This window comes from Piliocolobus tephrosceles, chromosome 19 (genome assembly GCF_002776525.5).
Source record: "Piliocolobus tephrosceles isolate RC106 chromosome 19, ASM277652v3, whole genome shotgun sequence".
Taxonomy (NCBI): domain Eukaryota; kingdom Metazoa; phylum Chordata; class Mammalia; order Primates; family Cercopithecidae; genus Piliocolobus; species Piliocolobus tephrosceles.
This window is the reverse complement of record NC_045452.1, coordinates 19,797,231-19,820,000: the sequence shown is the minus strand read 5'-3', so window position 1 is coordinate 19,820,000 and position 22,770 is coordinate 19,797,231. Positions and strand designations below refer to the sequence as shown.

Below are 22,770 nucleotides of genomic sequence, written 5' to 3'. Positions count from 1 at the left end.
AATGACTACTCTAAAACCCAAGGTCAACCAACAGCCACCCTGGCGGCAGATCCCCAAGCTGCTGGTAACAATAGCCACCATTTACTGGGTTCCGTCATGCGCCAGACCATGTCTTAAGTGTTTACATACATTATCTGCTTTAATCCTCACCACAACCTGGAAGGAAGCTGAGACTCAGAGACCTTCATTCATTTGCCAAGGACACACAGCTTACAAATGGAGGTGTTAGGATTCAAACCTGGGGCTAGAGCCAGGCACGGCGGCACACACCTGTAGTCCCAGCTATTCAGGAGGCTGAGGAGGAAGGATCACTTGAGCCCAAGAATTTGAGACCCCATCTCTAACAATGTTTTTTTAAACCTGGAGCGTCTGACTCAGGAGCGTGTGCTCATTCCTTCCCCGCAGGCTACCTGCACACATTCTCTTCCATGCAAGCCCTTCATCCGCTGACAACACTCCTATGTAACAGGCACCACGGAGGAGGCAGGAAAGACCCAGCCCTCAAGTCCACACCCCAGCAGGGACAATTCAGGACAATGAGATCTCTGAAGGCATGGGAACACAGGGAACTGAGGGTCAGTGCCATATTCTATTCAGCTGCTTCCCTGGCTTGACACTGAGTAGTCACCTGGTACATGTCAAACAGGTCTGAGCAGAGTTAGAAACCAAGGCAGGGTGACCCCAAAGTAAGGAACATGCACATGTCACTCAGAGGCCATGGTGCCTCCACGTCCACCTTAGGCAACTATGTCCTCGCCAGAACAGGGTGAAACTGGTTTCCATCAAAAACTCTACAAGATGTTAATAGGTGGTAAAAAATGATAGAATAATAAACTGAAGATTCATATTAAATATTTTAAACAAAGAGCAGTTTTTAACTGCAGAATTTAGAACTTTAGCATGCTTAGAGGCAATGCATCTCTTTACTTAAACACTTTCTAAATTAAAAAAAAAAAATAATGGTGGCCAGGCACGGTGGCTCACATCTGTAATCCCAGCACTTTGGGAGGCCAAGGCAGGCAAATCACTTGAGGTCAGGAGTTCAAGACTAGCCTGGCCAACATGGTGAAACCCCGTCTAATAAAAAGACAAAAAATTAGCTGGGTGTGGTGGTGTGCGCCAGTAGTCCCAACTACTTGGGAGGCTAAGGGAGGAGAATCACTTTAGCACGGGAGGTGGATGTGGCAGTGAGGCGAGATCACGCCACTGCACTCCAGCCTGGCCAACAGAGTCAGTCTCAGTCTCAAATAATGTTAATAATAATAATAATAATGGAGACTGGGGTCTCACTATGCTGTCCAGGCTGGTCTTGAGCTCCTGGGCTCAAGCAATCCTCCTACCTTGGCCTCCCAAAGTACTGGGATTACAGGTGTGAACCACCACTTTCTGCCCTTGCATTTCTAAAAAGAGGAAGCAGAAAGCAGTGTTTCCCAAATGTCTTTCAAGAGATGCCTATCAGCTGGGTGTGGTGGCTCAAGCCTGTAATCCCAGCACTTTGGGAGGCCGAGACGGGTGGATCACGAGGTCAGGAGATCGAGACCATCCTGGCTAACACGATGAAACCCCGTCTCTACTAAAAAATACAAAAAAAACTAGCCGGGCGAGGTGGCAGGCGCCTGTAGTCCCAGCTACTCGGGAGGCTGAGGCAGGAGAATGGCCTGAACCCGGGAGGCGGAGCTTGCAGTGAGCTGAGATCCGGCCACTGCACTCCAGCCTGGGTGACAGAGCGAGACTCCGTCTCAAAAACAAACAAACAAAAAAAGAGATGCCTATCAGTGTCCTGGGGAACACCAAGGGTCTGAGGCATCACCTTGCAAACACTGGATCAGGCATAGGCCTCTTGTTTTTGAAACACAATTCATGGGTTATCAAATATGGAAACATTCTCAGAGATCAGCTAGCCTGCCACTCGCTTTATAGATGGGGAAACTGAGGCCCAGAGAGGGAAGAAGGCTGCCAAGGCAACACAGGGCCTCTACAGCCATTGGGTCTTGACCCCAGCCCTTGGGGTCCAGAAGCCCAGCTCCAGCTGCCTGTTTGGCTGGGCCAGGTTCCAGGTTTCTGTGTAGGTCTCTCCCATCAAACCCTCAACTCCTCAAAGCCAAGGTCTGGTCTCTCTCACCTCCAGGCCCAGTGCCCTGCACAGAGGATACATTCACAGAAGTTCCCAGCAGCTGGAAAGGCTCAGGGTAGACGCCAGGAAGGGTTTTCCAGCAGCTGCGTACAGATGGCAGGAACGGGCAGTGAATTTCTCTGAAGGCTTCTCAGAAGAGGGCAGAGGCCGGGCTGCCAGAGGCAGTGTGGGGCACTGGCTCCAGCTTCCTGGTTTCCAGAAAGGGTAGAGTTGGGAGTGAAGGAAGATTCCAACCCCAAGAGCTGCCTTCCTGGCCTGGGTCTGAGACCCTCAGCTTGCACCAGAAACAGGGAGGGGCGAGAGCCCCTGTTGGGACAGGCCATGTAATGCCATCCTCCTCCCCTAGAGTTCAGGCCCTTTGCCTCCAGGAAGCCACTCCTGCCCACTTCAGCCTCCCTGATCTTTTCCTCCTTGGAACTCTGACAGCAACTCAGCTCAGGGAAGGTGAGCCGAGGCTGAGCATGGCCTCAGGGGCTCCCAGTTGGAAGTGGAGACTGGCCCGTCCTCTAGGCCGTGCAGTAAGGAGGCAAAGCACATCTGAAGGTGTCTCCTCCTCTGAGGGAAAGTCATAGAGAAAAGAATTCCAACCAAGGTGCCCAAGGTGTGTCCCAGAAGTGGACCTCTCAGTGGGGCTGCAGCAGTGCCTAGATCGCCAGGAGGCAGCGGGAGAACAGCGCTCAGGGGAAGGCAGAGCAGGCCCAAAGGCCCAGGCAAGGAAAGGAGGCAGGAGCAGGGACACCTGCAGCTGCACTTTCGGCCTAGGGGCAGTAGAGCAGAGTGGTCAGAGGTTGGGCTGGGACCAACGACAGGTCCCAGTCCACATCCTACCATCATTTGCTGGGCAAGCTCAGGGCTGTCGCTGAATCGCTTTGTACCTCAGTTTCCTTCCTAAAATGAGAATAATAGCATCTACTCATAGGGTTGTTGGGAGGATGAAGTCCGACGACAGGAGCCCTCAGAGCTGAGCCGGCACCTGAGGAGGCCCTAGAGTGTCGCCTTCGCTGATAAGGGGCATGGCACAGGAGGCCCACCCATGACAGAGGAGCTTGCCATCCCAAGCAGGAGTGCCACCTGGTCTGACATTAGGATTCAAAAGGCAAATTATAAACTCCTGACGGTGAGGCCGCAGTGGCAGCTCGGTAAATACTTGTGCACTTGACCTGAGGTGAGCATCCTCCACACCTCCCAGTGCTGGCCTAATAGCTAAATGATTTCCTCTGACCCACATTTATTGAGCAGTCACAGTCACTATGCTAGGTAGGGGTGTGTGTGTGTGTATGTGTGTATTCTTATTCAATTCTCTCATCACTTGGGGATATCACAGCTGCATAAGATTATCAGCACTGTACATATGCAAAAGCCGAGTCCTGAGAGGTTAATAGCATGATTTGCCTAAGGCCCCTTGGGTATTAGTGGCAGGATTTCTTGACTTCAAGTCACTTTCCGCTGCATCCCAGACTGAGGATGACACAGCCTTATCCAAAGGTGGAGGTGGCCTAGAAAATGCTCAGGGGAACTCCCACAGCCACCCCAGTGCACCCAGACTCGGCTGAAGACCCGCAGGGCGGCTTCTGTCTGTCACTACGCTGCCCTCAACCACTAACCTGTGCCCATCGGCCCTCCACCTTCCCAGTGCATAGTTCCTCCCCTGCCACACCCTGAAGCCCTCTGGATACCCCAGTATAACCTGCCTGGCTGGCGGGTCCAGTACCCAAGCCCGCTCCTCCATCCCTGGTGATTTTGGTTCAGCATCCAGAGACTCCGTGAAGACTTCCCCGGGAACTTCATGCCTGCACCTCAGCCTCAGAAATTCAGAATCAACCTGTCTGGGGTGGGATCTGTGCTCCAGTATGTTTTTGTTGTTGTTGTTTGTTTGTTTGAGACAGAGTCTTACTTGTCACCCAAGCTGCAATGCAGTGGCGCCATCTCGGCTCACTGCAACCTCCGCCTCGAGTTCAAGTGATTCTCCTGCCTCAGGCTCCCATGTAGCTGCGATTACAGGTGCATGCCACCATGCCCAGTTAATTTTTGTATTTTTAGTAGACATGGGGTTTCACCATGTTGGCCAGGCTGGTCTCGAACTCCTGACCTCAGGTCATCTGCCCACCTCGGCCTCCCAAATTGCTGGAATTACAGGAATGAGTCACCATGCCTGGCCCAGTATGTTTTTCTTAATTCCACAAGTGATTCTAAATTCAACAAGAATTAGAGCCAGTCCTAGGCAACTGATTAGAAATGAAGAACCTCAGGCCCCACCCCAACCTGAAGAATCCCAGTGCACCTTCCCATTTGAGAAACACTGCCCTACGCCAAACCCCACATCCACAAGCCAGGCCCTGTGAAAGGCCCTCACAGGGCAACTGGAGGTAGGAGGATGCACAGGCCAGATAGAATTAAAGAGTGGATTGCCAGGACCCTCCAGGTCGCATCCACACAGCACTCAGAGGTGCTAAATGCTTCCCCTGTGTTCCTTCATCCCATCTCAGCCCTGTCCTCTAAGAGTCAGGAAGACAGTCTCATGCCTGCGTGGGGAAACTGAGGCGGGAGCAGAGCCTCAACTTGACCAGACCGTCCCTCACTCCTACATGGCCCCTGGCTCTGCAGCCAGTAGATTTCCTGACCTTCATCTCAGTGTATCCTGCAGGGCAGGCAGAGAGGGAGGGTGACCATCGCCCCATGTGATAGGTGAGGGACCACGGACCCAGGGTGCGGAACACAGGTGGAGCCTTCCATAAAGCAGGGCCAGCTCCCTCAGGAAGAGGACTTGGGAGCTGGGGGGTGAAGGGTCACTGCTGACCAGAGGCAGCTCTGCCAGGCAGTGTCATCAGTGGGCTTCATGTTTGACTGACAGGTATTTCTTTCCTCTCCTCCTCTCCGGGGCCCATCTTCTGAGTAAATCTAGGACCTGCCTTAACAAAAGCCAGGCCAAGTCCCAGGAAAACTCTGTTGCTCTGGAAAGGCCTCCTTGGGCCATGGAAGGAAGCCTGGATTTCCACCATTACGCTTAGACCACAGGCCCCTCTCTGCTGCGGAATAGAGAGGGCAGGTTACAGAGCCCACCAGGCACCACACCTTGCCATGGACGGTGACAAACCCTCACTTCAGGACAGAGAGGTGATGGGGGGTGGGGTAAGGGGGTCAAAGCATTCCTGGGGAAGGGTCAAGAATGAGGGTTAAAGAGACCCCTGCCACCCCCAGCAGGGAAAGGAGCAGAAGGTGACACTGGCCCTCCTGTTGTCCTGCTGGGGCAGAGGCCCAGGTGTCTTCAGCCAGGATCCCTCCCCTCTCCAAACTCCCTGCTCTTCAGGAATGAGTGTGGGTCCTTCACCCTCCCCTGCTGGAGAACACTGGGTTCCCAGGGTCTGGGATGGGATGGAGGGGATCCCAGTTGCCAGCATGGTGGGCAGGGATGTGTTCGCAGCAGGGGCCCCAACCACACACACGGCACTGGTCATCTGACAGCCCTTCCCACCCCCCTGCAGGCCCACCTGCCTCACCCAACACTGCTCAGCAGAAAGCCCTGAGAGGAAGGCAGTGTCTGTGCGGGGACAAGGGAGACACAGAGGGAGTGGCCCCTTCTGTCTAACGTAGCTTCCTGCAGACAGAGCGTGCCCACTGCTACCCCCACCCCCATCCTGGCCCAGCTGGGCCAAGGAGGGCAAAGGAGGAAGCAGGGAGTTAGAGAGGGGGCAGCTGTGGGACCCCACATTCCACCTCCTAACTCTGGGCTCTTTCCCTCCACAACCACCCCTCCTGCCCCAGGGGTCTCAGGCCAGTCACAGACATGGCAGAGTGGGGAGGCCCTTTCCTCAAAGAGGAGGAACTGAGGGGTGGAAGGATGAGTGGGGACCCACCGGGAGTGAGAGATGCCAGGCAGGCAGGCAGCGGGCGGGCAGCAGCGGGTGTTGGAGGCGACTGCGGGGCAGCCGGGACACGACTGGGTAGATGCTCGTCCCTCGTCCCTCTGTCCATCCAGGGCGGCTCCTCTCCGGGCGGTTCTGAGGCCGGGCGGGCGCTGTTAAAAAGCTTTTTATGTGTGTGTGTGTTAATCACATGATTGCCGTTCACCTGTATTTCGAACAAAGACAGCTCACTGTTTCAAGGCCCCGAACAAGAGTCTGGGCACAGGGAAGAGAAGGGAGGCGGGGGGAGGAGGGTTGGCAGCGCCGGGGGTGGCGTCGAGGAAAACTGGGGGGAGATTGTCCAAGGCCAGCAAGCGAGAGAAAGAGAAAACCCTTATCAAACTCCTAATTCACTGGGCTCCGAGGCCCCAGACACACTGGCCCGATTGTCTGGCTGGTTGTGTGTGTGAGCATGTGTGTGTGTGTGTGTGTGTGTGTGTTTCAGTGTCCGCTCCCCCCACCCCCAACATGCCTCTGCCTTGTGTGACTACCTCATTGTGTCCCATTACCCACCCCCCACACCCCTTTGGCCTTCCCAAGCATGAGGCCTTGCCTCCCAGACCCCTTGTAGCTCACTCCAGACAGGACCCCTTGGGGTGGGCTTGGGGCCTTGCCCAGCTACTGAGGAGCTGAGAACCACACATGGTCACCAATGTGGCCCCGGCTCCATTGCATACCCCACATACACCCCACCTCGGCCTCAACACCAGGGCAGGGCTGCCCTCAGTTAAGAGTACGGCACTGTGACCTTTGGAGGAGAGGCCTAGGAAAGAGAGAGGAAAAGGTGTCACGGGAGGATGGCCAGGAAAGAAAAGGGGAGGGAGGGAGAGGTGGGCAGAGGAGGGAAGAGGCAGGGCAAGTCCCCACCCCTTCATGGGGTCGGGGAATAGAGGACTTCGTGACAACCAGGACTAGGAGTCCCCCACCCTTTCCCAAGACAGGGTGAGCCCAGTGTGGAAGGAGTTGGGTCCCAGGAAGTAGGAACCCAAAATGCCTCTAAGACCTACTGAGAGACGACCCCTACCATGTCCCATCTTGGCCTCCTGGCAGCTTTAGTCTTGTATTTCCACCTTGAACCAGACCAGCCCGTGTGTGTGCTGGGTGTTTGCAGAGAAGGGACCAGGGGTCAAGCTGGGGCTCTACACTTCTCAGAGGGAGCCCTGAGAAGTCCCTCACACTGTGCAGGATGGGGCAGAAAGGGCCGCCTGGGAAAAGATGGGAGGCAGGGTGAGGAGCTGGGCATCAGTGCCTGGCACACAGTAGGCACTCAACAGGATTTTGCAGATGAAGCAGCTCAGGCCTGCCACCCTCACAGGCCCACAGGACCCTCACCACCTTCACGTCTCTCCCTAGTTCTCTGCCAAGTGCCCATCCTGCCACCTGAGGCAGACTTTGGGAGTCCTGGTTGGGCCCAGTTTTCTTCCATTCAACAGGTTCTGAGCCTCCAGCCTACATCTCTTCCTTCCCCGGCCTAACCTCCCCTTCGCCTCCCGGACTAAGCTCAAGCTAAGCCCCAGCGAGATGGGCCTGGGCAGCAGGGCAGGGAGCTGGGTGGGGGGGCCTGGGCTCCGGGTGGAGGAGCCCTGAGTGTTGGGGATGAAGGAAAGCCTGGAGGCTCCACCTTCTGCCCTTCCCTCCCTCCTCTCCCCCTCCCCCCTCTCCCCCTCCTTCCTTCCCCAGCCCTCTGCAGCGGCTCAGTCGCTCAGTCAGTCTCGGGCTGTCCGGCCAGGGTGGTTGGTGGTAAGGATTCAGGCTCCGTCCTAACGAGGCCGTGGCCTGAGGCTCAGGGCCCCCCCCCCCCCCCCCCCCGCCCCCCCGCGTTACCCCCCAGCCCCGAGCTGGACCGCACACCTTGGGACACGGTTTTCCACTTCCTAAGGACGAGCCCCAGACTGGAGGAGAGGTCCGAGGAGGTGAGTGCGCTGCCTGCTCCTCCCTGGCCCGCCCAGGCCTGGGACCCTGCTGGATGGGGTGGAGAGAGGCGACAACCCGCCCTTGCCCCCTACCTGGCTCTCCTCTAAACCCCGTTGGGGCAGGCTGAGGGAAGAAGGAAAGGTGAGAGAAAAGGTGGGAAATTCCAGGGGCCGGGATTAGAGCAAAATAAAGGTTCCGTTTTTTTCTTCCTATCATCAACAAACCTCCACCCAAAAAAGGAGGCTAAAAAAAGCCACCCACACCAAGAGACGGTTGGGACCAGGTGGTGGGAAGACGCAGAGGCAGGACGCACCCACCTAGAGTCTGGCATGTGCGTGGGCCCCAGGGGCCAGAGTGGGTTTAGCTGCAGTTAGGAAGGGCCGCCACCTCGGGGCTGTACCCGCGTCCTGTCCCAGGCCGCCCTCGAGGCTGCGCGCGCGGCCGCTCCATCGCGCCCTCCTTCCATCCAGGTGGGCGTTGGACTCTTTGCGAGGACCCCGGCGGCTGGCCCGGGGGAGGCGGCGGCGGCGGCGGCGGCCGGGGGCGACATGGCGGAGGAGCAGGACCTATCGGAGGTGGAGCTGAGCCCCGTAGGCTCGGAGGAGCCCCGCTGCCTGTCCCCGGGGAGCGCGCCCTCGCTAGGGCCCGACGGCGGCGGCGGTGGATCGGGCCTGCGAGCCAGCCCGGGGCCTGGCGAGCTGGGCAAGGTCAAGAAGGAGCAGCAGGACGGCGAGGCGGACGATGACAAGTTCCCCGTGTGCATCCGCGAGGCCGTCAGCCAGGTGCTCAGCGGCTATGACTGGACGCTGGTGCCCATGCCCGTGCGCGTCAACGGCGCCAGCAAGAGCAAGCCGCACGTCAAGCGGCCCATGAACGCCTTCATGGTGTGGGCGCAGGCGGCGCGCAGGAAGCTCGCGGACCAGTACCCGCACCTGCACAACGCCGAGCTCAGCAAGACGCTGGGCAAGCTCTGGAGGTGAGCACCCGACCGCCCCCCGGGCTCGGGCCCTCTAGCTTCGGGTGGATTCAGGGTAGCCGAGGCGGCCCGGCCTCCTGCACCCCGGAGCGGGACTGCCTGGCAGTCCTCATTGGATAGGGCTGGAAGACCAGGTGTGGGGACCCCGCCCGCCCTTCCACCACGAGGACCCTAGAACTCCGAATTCCAGCGGCCTAGGCCGGGTCTTCCCACCGGGCGGCGGGCAGGAAGGCGCCCCCTCGTGGTTGGAATTTTGGGGGTGGCAGACCGTGGGGCCTGGGGCTTTGGAGAAAGGAAAGGAAGCTTTCACTAACTCCCTGCCCATAGATACGCACACTCATGCCACCAGCTGCTGAGGTCAGGAGGATTCGAGACAAACGCTTGGAAAGAACCAAAGGGTTGGCTGGAGATGCAGGGAAACTGAGGCGGTCAGATGGAGCACTCAGGGGAGGTTCAAAGAAAACAAGGAATTCAGATGAGAGTCTTTGGAAGAGTGGGGGATGAAGAGCTGCGGGGACAAATGTTTCTGCTGCTGCAGGATCTCATCCTATCCTAGGGGTCTTCCCTGGGACTTTCTGACCCCACCCTCCTTTGAGTTGGGGGCTTCTTCATCCTCCTAGGGAGAGGACACACAGAAAGGAGCCTCCCCTCCTGCTCTGCCCCAGAGCCACCAAGTTGATCTCCTTCCTTTCCTCCCTCTCCCAGTTCGGCGCCATCTTCCCTGCCAGGGCCCCACCCCAACGTTGAGCAACCTCTTCCCCCCTGCCCCAGAGCTGGAACTGAGCACTCTTGGCCAGAAGGAAACCTTGGCCCCCTTCCTGCCCAGGGGCCCTCAGAGTCCCAGGTTCCCTGGGACCAGCCCACACCTCTAGGAAAAACATCCCCCCAGGGAGCAATTCTGCCACCCTCGACTCAGGTCTGGGGTTCAGCCAGGCCTCCTGGGGATGTGTGGAACAAGGCAACCCCCTACTCCCACCCCGGGAATGCCAGAGCAGCTCCGAAAGAGAACAGGGACTCCAGGAGATGTGAGTCGGTAGCAGTCACCTGATTCCCGCTAGACTGGCCAAGAGACAGGCCCAGAAAGGCAAAGGAATTGCAAAGGTCACATAGAAGTTGGTGGCAGAGCCAGGGCCAGAACCCAGAACTCCCATACTCTCTGTCCAGAGGACTTCCCCCGACCCTGGTGACAGTGGTGGATCACCTACACTCTGAGGAGTGGTCAGGATGTTGTGGGCAAGCATGAAGATAAGAACAAGAGTGAGGAGCATCTGGGTTCCAGAAAATTAGGGCTTTGTCAGAGGAGCCCGGCTCTCTTCCGCTGCCCTCCCCCACGCTGACCACAGTTGGGTAGAGATTGGGTCTAGAAGCTTAGCGTGGTAGAAGGTGCAGGAGGGTCTCCAAGAGACCAAAAGATTCACATCCAGCCCCCTGGCCTGTTCTTGCCATGTGTTTGCTGAAGACCTGGTGCCCCTTCCCCTGCCCCTTCTCAGCCCTCAGTGCCCTGCTCACCCAGGGCAGGCCCAGGGCTCAACAACCAGCCCGCTGTGTGGACCCAGACAGCTCACTTCTGCCCAAGAGTAGAGGTCACAGCTAGCTCCTCCACCCAAGGTCCATCCAGATCTGGGTGGGGCTTTGCCCAGGCCAGTACCTTTAGTGCCAGGGGACAAAGAAGAACAAGTGAGAAACAGACAACCAGGAGAGACATACAGACAGGGCAGACCCTGAGGACCAGGAGAAGACCACAGTGCGAGCCCAATGAGAGCAAGGATGGACCTCATTCTCCCTCCATCTCCCATTGCCAAGGGTTTAAGATTGGCTCCTCCATTGTCCCTGTCCCCAGGTTCCCCCAGCCCAGAACCCTGGGCTTGGACTCCCTTCAGGAGGACTTATTCTTGGCCATCACTCAAGCTGTGTGCACAGGGGCCAGCCTGAGATGTGGCAGTCAGGAAAACTGGCACTACTTGCTGAGGACCCAATCCCAGGGGGAGGACGGGGCCAGAACCATGGAAAGGATCAAAGGCAATGCCAACAGATGGTGGCTCTCTGGACCCTGGAGGGAGGTCCTGAGAGACCTGTGGATGTGCACTGGGCTGGCCAATTGCTCCAGGGGCTTCTCCTGAAACCTCCTCAAGCTGTGACTCCCAGGATGTCAAGAAGTAGGGTGGTTGGGTAGGCAGAGCTAGAAAACAGGTGTCTTAAAACCAAAAAGACGGAGATACACACAGACTGTGTGGAGTGCCCCAAGGGAGTGTGGGATCAGACACACTGGAGCCCAGGTCCTAAGGGGCTGTGTGAGCCCCAACAGTCACGCTAACCTTTGATGCCCATCTGGGGAGGGGGCTACTAGAGGCTGATCACAGGGTGGTGCCTGTGGGTTGGCTGACCTGCCTGGAAAGAACCAGAGCCAAGAAACTGGAAAGGTGGACACAGGCAAGAGTCCCTCCTGTGTGGTGGGGGTCACCCAGCCTGTTCCCAGTGCCACAGACCCTTCCCCAGGTAGTCTTATGCCCCTGGCCTAGCAGGACATATGTAGCAGCACTCAGTGCCCCACTGTGGGAGCTCCCTGGTTGGGGTTTCCAGTTTGGGTGAGGAATCAGCCTACCTCTTCTCACCCCCATTCCAAACCTGGGAGACCAGGGAGAAAGAGGGTTGACAGGAAGGTGCAAATGAGGACTGAGTTTGAAGTTAGAGCTGGGGGTGACATGGGGGGTTTGGGGCTGGTAATGTTGAGTGGGGACTGGTGCTGGAGATTGGGTTTACATGGTGGGCAGGCTGGGCTTGGGGTTGGGTTGGAGGTGGAATCAGCTGTCCGGCACAGCTGGTGGAGGAGGGGGCTGGGGTCGGGGATGGCAGTGGCCCCGGGCTTAGGTTTCTGTCAGGGTTAGGCTAATGCTGGAGGTGGCAGTGGAATCTGATGTTGGAATCCTCCCTCTCTTCTGGCCCCTATCACTTTCTTGCTGATGCTGGCTGCCAGCTGGGCAGGGGGCAAGGGAAGGATGGGTGAGAGAGTGAGCTCTGTGTCTCATGTCCCCAGCCATCCCAGAAGCCCCTCTGCTGGGGCCCACTGCTGGCGGAGCAGCTCTCTCCTCTGTGGGTTCTCCCTAGTCACACCCTCAAGGCCTGCTCCACCCCCTCCCCTGGTCCCAGCCATCAGAGATGGTGCCCACATCCCACTCCCTGACTCTCAAGGCATTGCTCCAGCATCTTTGTCCTAAGTGTGTACGCTAACTGACAGTCTCGGCTGGAGGGACCCTTTGAGAAAGCTGGGGCTAGGGCTGGGCTCAGGGTGGGGGTAGGGGGAGTAGACAGGGAGGCTAAGCCGCAGAGGAATGCTGCTGCCGGCTAGGAGGTGCCTGGCATGACCACCCCCGCCCAGCCTGGGGAGGGAGGGCTCGGCCTTCTGCTGACTGGGGAAGAGGGCACCCACTGGGGTGTGAGGGGTGGGGCAGCTGGAGAGAGAGGCCCTCTGGACTGACTGACAGGGCTGCTCCCACGAAGCCTCATGGACTCTCAGTACCAAGGTGTGGGATTCTAGAATTTGTGGACTTTCCCCTCGGCCCCCTCTGTAAGGTACCCCATCCTGCCCTCCTCACCCTGGAGTAGCCAAACCCTGAACACCCTCCACCCTCCAACCCTGGCCTGAGGCTGGAGTTGGTGGCAAGGGCACTGGCTGCAGGGCTTCTTCTCTCCATGTGTTGGTTTCAGGGACTGTTCCAGGGTCTGAGGAGAGTCTAGCTTCCTCTACCCTCTGTTATCTTCTGGACAAGGATATAGGATCCCCCCCAGGAGGCAGTGCCCCCCCGCCCTGACTCATGGTAAAGAGGACCCACATCTGCCCCCTCAGTTCCACCACACTGGAATTCACACAATCAGAACCCAGAGTTGAGAGGCCACCCCTAGATCATCCTGTCTAACCACCCCGGCAAGCAGCATTAGAAAAGCACCTCTCAGGGCCGGGCACGGTGGCTCATGCCTATAATCCCAGCACTTTCGGAGGCCAAGGCGGGTAGATCACCTGAGGTCAGGAATTCAAGACCAGCCTGACCAACATGGTGAAACCTCATCTCTACTGAAAATACAAAAATTAGCCGGGCATGGTGGCCCGTGCCTGTAGTCCCAGCTACCCAGGAGGCTGAGGCAGGAGAATCGCTTGAACCCAGGAGGCAGAGGTTGCAATGAGCTGAGACCGTGCCACGGCACTCCAGTCTGGGTGACAGAGTGGGACTCTATCTCTAAATAAACAAAAAATAAAAAATCGAAAAGCACCTCTTGGGCCGGGCACAATGGCTCATGCCTGTAATCCCAGCACTTTGGAAGGCCGAGATGGGCGGATCACCTGAGGTCAGGAATTGGAGACCAGCCTGGTCAACATGGTGAAACCCCGTCTCTACTAAAAATATGAAAATTAGCTGGGCATGGTGGCGCATGCTTCTAATCCCAGCTACTTGGGAGGCTAAGGCACGAGAATCACTTGAACCTGGGAGGCAGAGGTTGCACTGAGCTGAGATTGTACCACTGAACTCCAGGGTGGGTGACAGAGTGAGATTCTCTCACAGAAAAAAAAAAAAAAAGAAAGAAAGAAAAGCACCTCTTTCTCAAGGTGCTCAGCCCGCTTCCCAGGCCCTGGTGCAAGGCATTTCACATCCATTATTCTGGCCAATCCCACACCCAAGTTAAGCCGATGTTATCATCCTTTTATAGGTGAAGAAACTCAGGCTCAGAGAAGTAATTTGCTCAAGGTCACACACACAGCTAGTAAGTAGCAGAGACTGAGCTCTCCCCCAGCCACGCTGCTTCTGTTACCCACCCTCAGTCCCAGGGAGCTCACACCCTAATGAAGTAGCCGATTCCACTTGCAGACAGCTTTGATGATAAGAAAGTGTTTCCTTTCCTTGAACTGGCATCTGCCCCCTTGAAACCTCTATTCCTACTTTAACTCCTGCTCAGGGGCTGCCAGGAGCAGCAGGCTGACCCCTCTCAGCCTCCAGCCCGTGAAAGATTTGGGGGCAGAGATCACAGTCCTCTGAGGCTATATTCCTTGGGCCTCACATCTCTCAGTCCATAAATCATAGGGCACAGCTCCCACCCCAGGTCCTGTCCTCTGGGTGCCCCATCCCAGGGCCTCACATCTTCCAAGACAGACACTCAGAGGGAGGCCAACCTGGAGTGCTCTGGCACTCACGCCGGCCCCTCTGCCGTCCTCCCACCACACCCCAGGCTGCTGAATGAAAGTGACAAGCGCCCCTTCATCGAGGAGGCTGAGCGGCTCCGTATGCAGCACAAGAAGGACCACCCGGACTACAAGTACCAACCCAGGCGGCGGAAGAACGGGAAGGCCGCCCAAGGCGAGGCGGAGTGTCCCGGGGAGGCGGAGCAAGGTGGGACCGCCGCCATCCAGGCCCACTACAAGAGCGCCCACTTGGACCACCGGCACCCAGGAGAGGGCTCCCCCATGTCAGATGGGAACCCCGAGCACCCCTCAGGTGAGTGCTAATGACAGGGCTGAGGGTGGGGCAAGGCCGGTCAGTGGAGAGAGGAGAGGGCTGGATGGCAATGAGACCCTGGACTCTAGGGAGAGCATGCCAGGCTGTGCAGTTGCCCCAGCAGAGCTGCAGGGGCCCAGAGGGCGCTCCATGGGGGTTCCAGTGCCAGGGGCAGTGGCTGGGCAAGATGGCTCTGATCAGGGCTGATCCAAGGGGTCACTGCTGCTGGGCAATGCGGGCCAGTTAGAGTCTGTAGAGGCCAACCGGCCAGGCACAGTGGTTCACGCCTGTAATCCCAGCACTTTGGGAGGCCGAGGCGGGCCGATCACCAGGTCAAAAGTTTGAGAGCAGCCTGGCCAATATGGGGGAAAAAAAGAGTCTGTGGAGGCCATGGAGTGAGAGGTGGCTGGGGTAGTTACAAGGAAAGGGGGAGAAGACAGGACAGTTTTGAGAAATGGAAGATCAAATGGCAGAGAGGAAATCACTGCCTCTTTCCCACCAGCCATTCTTTTTTTTTTTTCCTGGAGACAGAGTCTCACTCTGTCGCCCAGGCTAGACTGCAGTGGTGTGATCTCGGCTCACTGCAACCTCTACCTCCTGGGTTCAAGCAATTCTCCTGCCTCAGCCTCCCGAGTAGCTAGGACTCCAGGTGCAACCGCCACGTCTGGCTCATTTTGTGTTTTTTAGTAGAGACAGGGTTTCACTGTGTTGCCCAGGCCCAGTCTCAAACTCCTGAGCTCAGGCAATCTGCCCACCTCTCGGCCTCCCAAATCCCACCAGCCATTCTGACAGAGGAGACACGGCATGTGATGCTGAGCACAGGCCATTAATGGGCCAGACATAAGCTATCTTGTTTAATTTTCATTAATGATAATAACAGCTAACATTAACTGAGCACCTACTGTGTTCCAGGCACTGTGCTAGGTGCTAGTTGCCTTATGTATACTAACTCAGTCATTGCAAACAATGTGATGAGATAGCCAAACTGCCTGGGCTCAGATCTCAGCTGTGGCAAGTTACTCTCATTTTACTGATGAGAAACAGACAGGAACTTCCTCAGTTTGGCTCCAGGGCTTCTACTTGGCACCACAGCTGCCTTGCCTGTGTTCCTAATGTACAGAAAGTGACACACACAGGTCTGCCACATGGAAAGTGCTCAGTGAGCAGAGCTCCTGCCTTCAGAGAACACACTCTGAGTCCTACTTTGTATCAAACACTGGAGTGGACACCAGGGGTACTAACCAGAGAAGCCTACAGTCCCTGGCCTCAGGGGCCCATAGTCTAGAGAGAGGAGCAGGGATGAAAACGAGTGAATTAAGTACAGGAAGAAACAAAGCTGGGCATGGTGGAATGTGCCTGCAGTCCCAGCTACACAGGAGGCTGAGGTGGGAGGATCACCCGAGCCCATGAGTTTGAGACCAGCATGGGCAATATAGTAAGACTGTCTTTTTTCTTTTTTTTTTTGAGATGGAGTCTTGCTCTATTGCCCAGGCTGCGGTGCAGTGGTGCCATCTCGGCTCACTGCAACCTCTGCCTCCTGGGTTTAAGTGACTCTTGTGCCTCAGCCTCCTGAGTAGCTGGGATTTCAGGTGCATGCCACCACACCTGGCTAATTATTATATTTTTAGTAGAGACGGGTTTTCACCATGTTGGCCAGGCTGGTCTTGAATTCCTGACCTCAGGCTCCCAGAGTGCTGGGATTACAGGTGTGAGCCACCGTGCCCAGCCTCCTATCTCTTAAAAAAATAATAACAATTATATATATATATATATATATATATATATATAGAGAGAGAGAGAGAGAGAGAGAGAGAGAGAGAAAGAGAGACAGAGAGAAACAAGTACAAAAGAAGCCTGTGTGAGATCCAGGGGTGGCACGGCCGTCCATCCCATCCAGTCAGGTCTCCAAGAACACCCTGCTGCCCACCAGACTCTTGTCAAGGAAGGCTTCCAGAAAGAGGCAATGGCTGGGCTGCTTGGTACAATCTCTATTTTACTGATAAGGAAACTGGTTAAGAGAAGACTGGGGATTTGTCCAGACACAGAACCAGGATTCAAAAACCTAGGCAGGTCTCTTGAAGTACAGAGCCCTTGGCCAATGCAGGACTCGGCGCTGCCTCTGGTCTGAGGAAGGAGGCACAGGCCTGTCCTTGGGGAGCTCTTAGTCTCTTATGACCATGGACATGTTCTGTCTCCAATGGGATGCCAGGCAGTCATCCCTCCCACACACATGTACATACTCTTCACCTTCAAAGATTCAGGGACACACACACACATCAGGAGACACTGGACCACATACAGAGCAACCACCTCCGAAAGAAACTGTGGACACAGACTTTTTCTCACTCTTCAAGGCCCCACCCCACTCAGATACCCTTCCCCAATGAGACCTTCCCCAAATCCCTGGGGCAGCGAGTAGACTCCTCCTCTGGTCTCCCAAGTCCTTGCATATTGTCATCACAGCACTTCCAACTCTGGGCACATGTGGATCTATGGATCTATGCCTATATGAGCTTTGGGGACAGGGATCCATTTTATTTACATTTATATCCCCAGCACCTGGCACAGTACCTGGAGTTTTGTAATGCTCCCTAAGAGTTTGCCGAATTAATATGTGAATAGGAAAATGAACAGACAAAGGAACAAGGACCAGTTTTCTAAATGCCCTCCCACGGAGGAAGGCAGCTCAGGGAATGGCAGGGCAACACAGACCAGCGTGTGATGGGGCTGAGGGCCCAGAGAAAAAGTCTGTGTCCTCAGACCCTCAGCCCAGTGAGCTGGGCAGCAGGGCGGGCTTAGGAGGAGGGAAGGGTTGGAAAGGACACAACAGGAGGCCAGGGCAGGGAGCAGGTCCAGGCAACCAGCAAAGGTGAAACAGAGCACTCAGGAGCCTGGATGAGCGAGGCCCAGCAAGGAGGGCAGCCAGGATGGGTGTGGAAGCGGGGCTGGCAGAGCACAAAGGCTGGGCCAGACCACTTGGGCAGCAGAGAAGCTGATGAGAGGAAGAACTTTCCACAGGAAAAGTTTTTCAGAATGAGGCAGGCCTCCCCAGGTGGGTGACAGGGGAGGAGGCAGGATTCATCCCTAAGATTTGAGAATTTCATAAACAACTGGAGACCAATCTAAGACACCAGTATTTAAACAAATGCCGACGGGTGCAGTGGCTCACGCTGATAATCCCAGCACTTTGGGAGGCCGAGACGGGTGGATCACCTGAGGTCAGGAGTTCAAGACAACCCTGGCCAACATGGCGAAACCCCGTCTCTACTAAAAATACACAAATTAGCTGGGCATTGTGATGGGCGCTTGTCATCCGAGCTACTGAGGAGGCTGAGGCAGGAGAATCGTTTGAACCCGGGAGGCAGAGGTTGCAGTGAGCCGAGATGGCGCCACTGCACTCCAGCCTGGGCGACAAGAGCGAAACTCTGTCTCAAAAAAAAAAAAGCCGACTCATGCTGCCAAAATGTGAAACTTACAAGGTTTTCCCAGAGGCACCCGCTGCCTGAAGGTGAACCATTGAAGTTCACGTGCGCCCACCTGCCTCTAACCTGTTTCCCCCTTTCGCTCTCTCTCTGTCTCCCTTCCACCCAGGCCAGAGCCATGGCCCACCCACCCCTCCAACCACCCCAAAGACAGAGCTGCAGTCGGGCAAGGCAGACCCGAAGCGGGACGGGCGCTCCATGGGGGAGGGCGGGAAGCCTCACATCGATTTCGGCAACGTGGACATCGGTGAGATCAGCCACGAGGTAATGTCCAACATGGAGACCTTTGATGTGGCTGAGTTGGACCAGTACCTGCCGCCCAATGGGCACCCAGGCCACGTGGGCAGCTACTCAGCAGCCGGCTATGGGCTGGGCAGCGCCCTGGCTGTGGCCAGTGGACACTCCGCCTGGATCTCCAAGCCACCAGGCGTGGCTCTGCCCACGGTCTCGCCACCTGGTGTGGATGCCAAAGCCCAGGTGAAGACAGAGACCGCGGGGCCCCAGGGGCCCCCGCACTACACCGACCAGCCATCCACCTCACAGATCGCCTACACATCCCTCAGCCTGCCCCACTACGGCTCAGCCTTCCCCTCCATCTCCCGCCCCCAGTTTGACTACTCTGACCATCAGCCCTCAGGACCCTATTACGGCCATTCAAGCCAGGCCTCTGGCCTCTACTCGGCCTTCTCCTATATGGGGCCCTCGCAGCGGCCCCTCTACACGGCCATCTCTGACCCCAGCCCCTCAGGGCCCCAGTCCCACAGCCCCACACACTGGGAGCAGCCAGTATATACGACGCTGTCCCGACCCTAAAGGGGGCCCTGTTGCCACCACCCCCCACCCAGCCCCTGCCCCCAGCCTGTGTGCCCTGTTCCTCGCCCACCTCAGGCCTGGCGGTGGCAGTGGAGGAGGCTGAGGAGGCTGAAGAGGCTGACGGGTCGGGGAGCTTTCTGTCTGGCTCACTGCCCTGATGACCCACCCGCCCCATCCAGGCTCCAGCAGCAAAGCCCCAGGCGAACAGGCTGGACAGAGGAGAAGGAGGTTGACTGTTGCTCCCACACTGAAAAATGAGGGGCTGCACCTTCCCCCAGGAATGACCCTCTATCCCAGGACCTGAGAAGGACCTGCTCACCCTCCTCGGGGAGGGGAAGCACCAGGGCTGGTGGCATTGGAGGCCTTACCACTCCTATGACTCCTGTTTCCTCTCTCACAGAGAGTGAGGGTCTGACATGCCCATGCCACCTGTGCCACAGTGCCTAAGCGCTAGGCCACCCAGAGACTGTGTCCAGAGCTGGCCGTGTCTCCCACTCAGGGGCTGAGAGTAGCTTTGAGGAGCCTCATGGGGAGTGGGGGTTCGAGGGACTTAGTGGCGTTCTCATCGCTTCAATGTCCCCTCCCCGTCCGAAGGCAGGAAGGAGTTGGCACAGAGGCCCCCAGATCCAATTCTGTGCCAATAACCTCATTGTTTGTCTAATCGAGAAGGAGCTCCCAGTCCTCCTCCACTACAACCTCTGTGACCTTGAGGCGCATCCCAGGAGGTGAGGAGGCAGGGGCTCCAGGAAAGGAATCAGAGACAATTCACAGAGCCTTCCTCCCTGGGCTCCTTGCCAGCTCCCTCTTCCCTTACTAGGCTCTACGTCCCCTGCTCTGTCAGCCCCACTCCCTGGGCTTCCCAGAGAGTGACAGTTGCTCAGGCCTGAACCCTTGGCTCCAGGAGACACAGGGCCCAGCACCCAGGTTGCTGGCAGCAGGCTGAAGACACTAGAATCCTGACCTGTACATTCTGCCCTTGCCTCTTGCCCTTTGCCTCCCAGTGGTATTTGAATAAAGTATGTAGCTATATCTGCCCCCCATTTTCCTGTTCTGCAGCACCCCAAATCCACATGTAACTCATTACTGTCTCCTGTTATTTATCTCAGTAGTCCCCTCTCCTAGCCACTCTAGCCCCTATTAACTCTGCATTAAGCATTCCACATAATAAAATTAAAGGTTCCGGTTACCTGCTTGGTGAGCCTGACCTGGCCTGTCTCTTCATCTCTTATCCCTGTACTGGTGCTTCCTCAAACGCTTTCTGGAAGTAGCTAGGAGTAGAATGCAAAGGACAGATCATCAAAGGTCTCTCTCTCCCACCTCCTTCCCTCTTTCCCCACCCCCCTCCCCCTCCCCCCCCTCTCTCTCCCCTCCCCCTCCTCTCTCTTCCCTCTCCCCTTCTCCTCTCTCTCTCTCTCCCCCGCTCCCCCTCTCCTCTCTCTCTCCCTCCCTCCCTCCCTGCTAAGAAAGTGGGACAGCTGGCATCCCAGTGGGGTCCGTCTAAGCTCAAGGACTGAAGCCTCAGATGGGAGCTTCTCCCCAGCCGGCTGTGCCCCACACTGCAGGGGGACCACTCGCTCTTAACTGACTCAGCTGAAACTCCCTGCCTTGCAAGCAGCCCCTCTGCTCACCCAGCACCCAGCAGAGGGGAGCTGGCAAAGAATTCAAGAGACAGGTATCTGAAGAGAAGGTGGGTTGAGTGTGACACCGTGCTGCCTGCAGTCAGAGGCCTGTCCTTCAGGATGTGTGGATAGGCCCTGTGTTGCTGCATCCCCCTACTTGCCACCTCCCCCAGCACACACACAGCAGCCCATACCAGAATCTAGCCAACCTTCACAGCAGCTGCCCATGTCCAAGTCTACTCCTTAAGCACCTACTCCCTAAGAGCTCTTTCCTCAGCAGAAGTCCAAACTGCACTCAGAGGCCAGGACCACTCCACCTCACAAGCACACAACTCCAAGGACAGGGGAAATCTCTTTGCCATCTTGCTCCACTGATGAACAACTCCGATGGTTAGTTCTTTCTCATACCCAGCTTCTAACAGCTTATATACAGCTGCCATTTACTAAGTGCTCCACCAAAGGTCTTATGTCATTCAGGCCAGTGAAGGGGTAGGTCCAATTGTTATCTCAATTTTCCAGATGGGGAAACTGAAGTTTGAGAGGTTGATGCTAAGCAGTGCTGGCGCCAGAATCTGAACCCAGCTCTGACTCCAAGGCTTGCACTTTTAACCATCATCCCCTCTACCTGCCTGTGGTTTGCAGACCCTACTTCTGCTTTGTATCTGGAGCAATGCATCTTCCAGGATGCTCCAGACTGGGCATCCTCAGCTCCCATCCTTCCATCTGTGGTCTCCAGCCCCTAGTCAGGACCAGGGCAGAGGCAGGGCACCAAGGACTAGCCCAGTCTTCAGGGTGACCAAAATCCCTCCATCTGGGAGCTGCACTGTGAAAGCTCTTCAGGCAACCTCCCCAAAACTGCTGGTTCCCATGAAGCTGGAGGGTAACCGAAACCCCTGATCTTTCAGACAATATCCATTGCAAAGTCATATGCAAATTGTATGTCGTTTTTTTGTTTTAGATAAAAGCAGGACTTTACACTGATCTTTAACAGATCTCAAAAAAAAAAAAAAAACAGATCTCACCTTGTTGGGTTTGACCCATTCCCCCACCTGTATTAAACCTTTTAGAACTTAGCTCTCCTTTAGAGCTTTATGTATCTGCAAACTTGAATAGCCTCATTCAAGTCACTAATAAAGGTCGAAATGAAGCGGGACACCTGTGTACAGCACTAAATGCCTCTCTCCACCATCAGTTCTATTACCTCCACTCTTTTTTTTTTTTTTTAAGATGGAGTTTTGCTCTGTTGCCAGGCTGGAGTGCAATGGTGCAATCCTGGCTCACTGCAACCTGTCTCCTGGGTTCAAGTGATTCCCCTGCCTCAGCCTCCCAAGTAGCTGGGACTACAGGCATGTACCACCACGCCAGGCTAATTTTTTTTTTTTTTTTTTTTTTTTTTAAGTAGAGACGGGGTTTCACCACATTGGCCAGGATGGCCTCAATCTCCTGACCTCATGATTGACCCGCCTCAGCCTCCCAAAGTGTTGGGATTACAGGCGTGAGCCACTGCACCTGGCCTATTATCTCCACCCTTCTTTTTTTGTTTTTTTGTTTTTTTTTTGAGATGGAGTCTCACTCTGTTACCCAGGCTTGTGTGCAGTGGCGCGATTTTGGCTCACTGCAAGCTCCGCCTCCCAGGTTCACACCATTCTCCTGCCTCAGCCTTCCAAGTAGCTGGGACTACAGGCGCCCACCACCACACCTGGCTAATTTTTTGTATTTTTTAGTAGAGACGGGGTTTCACCATGTTAGCCAGTATGGTATCAATATCCTGACCTCATGATCCACCCGCCTCGGCCTCCCAAAGTGCTAGTTACAGGTGTGAGCCACCACACCCGGCTATTATCTCCACTCTTAAGGAGGCTGTCTAATCAGTTCTAAAACTGTCTAACTACATCACCATGAAGCACACGCTTCTCTGTCACAGTGGCATGGAGACTGCCAATGCCTCGTCAAAATCAAGATTCACTGATCTCTGGCATTCCCTCAACCTACTGGACCAGTAACCATCGAAAAAAAAAAAACTTATATGGCAATATTGGTTCTTAGACAACCCATGCTAGCGCCTGATCTCTTTTTTATTATATAAGCACTTTTAAACATGGAGTGACCTATTCTAGAATTTTTTTTTTTTTTTTTTTTGAGACAGAGTCTCGCTCTGTCGTCCAGTCTGGAGTGCAATGGCGCGATCTCGGCTCACTGCAAGTTCCACCTCCCAGGTTCACGCCATTCTCCCACCTCAGCCTCCTGAGCAGCTGGGACTACAGACACCCGCCACCACGCCCAGCTAATTTTTTTTGCATTTTTAGGAGACAGGGTTTCACTGTGTTAGCCAGGATGGTCTCGATCTCCTGACCTTGTGATCTGCCCGCCTTAGCCTCCCAAAGTGCTGAGATTACAGGCGTGAGCCACTGCGCCTGGCCAACCTATTCTAGAATTTTGTCACAGAT

The 22,770-nt window shown here is 55.9% G+C and overlaps 1 protein-coding gene and 1 pseudogene across 1 annotated transcript; one reads left to right on the top strand and one right to left on the bottom strand.

The window, feature by feature from the left end:
* Positions 1-4,968: 4,968 nt before the first annotated feature.
* LOC111549026 lies at positions 4,969-20,036 on the bottom strand (annotated as a pseudogene).
* SOX10 (SRY-box transcription factor 10) lies at positions 7,723-19,908 on the top strand. Its single transcript, XM_023222047.3, has 4 exons — positions 7,723-7,949; positions 8,421-8,926; positions 14,144-14,409; positions 18,001-19,908. The coding sequence occupies exons 2-4, from the start codon at positions 8,499-8,501 to the stop codon at positions 18,702-18,704; spliced, it is 1,398 nt and encodes a 465-aa protein (XP_023077815.1). The 5' UTR covers positions 7,723-7,949; positions 8,421-8,498; the 3' UTR covers positions 18,705-19,908.
* Positions 20,037-22,770: the final 2,734 nt, after the last annotated feature.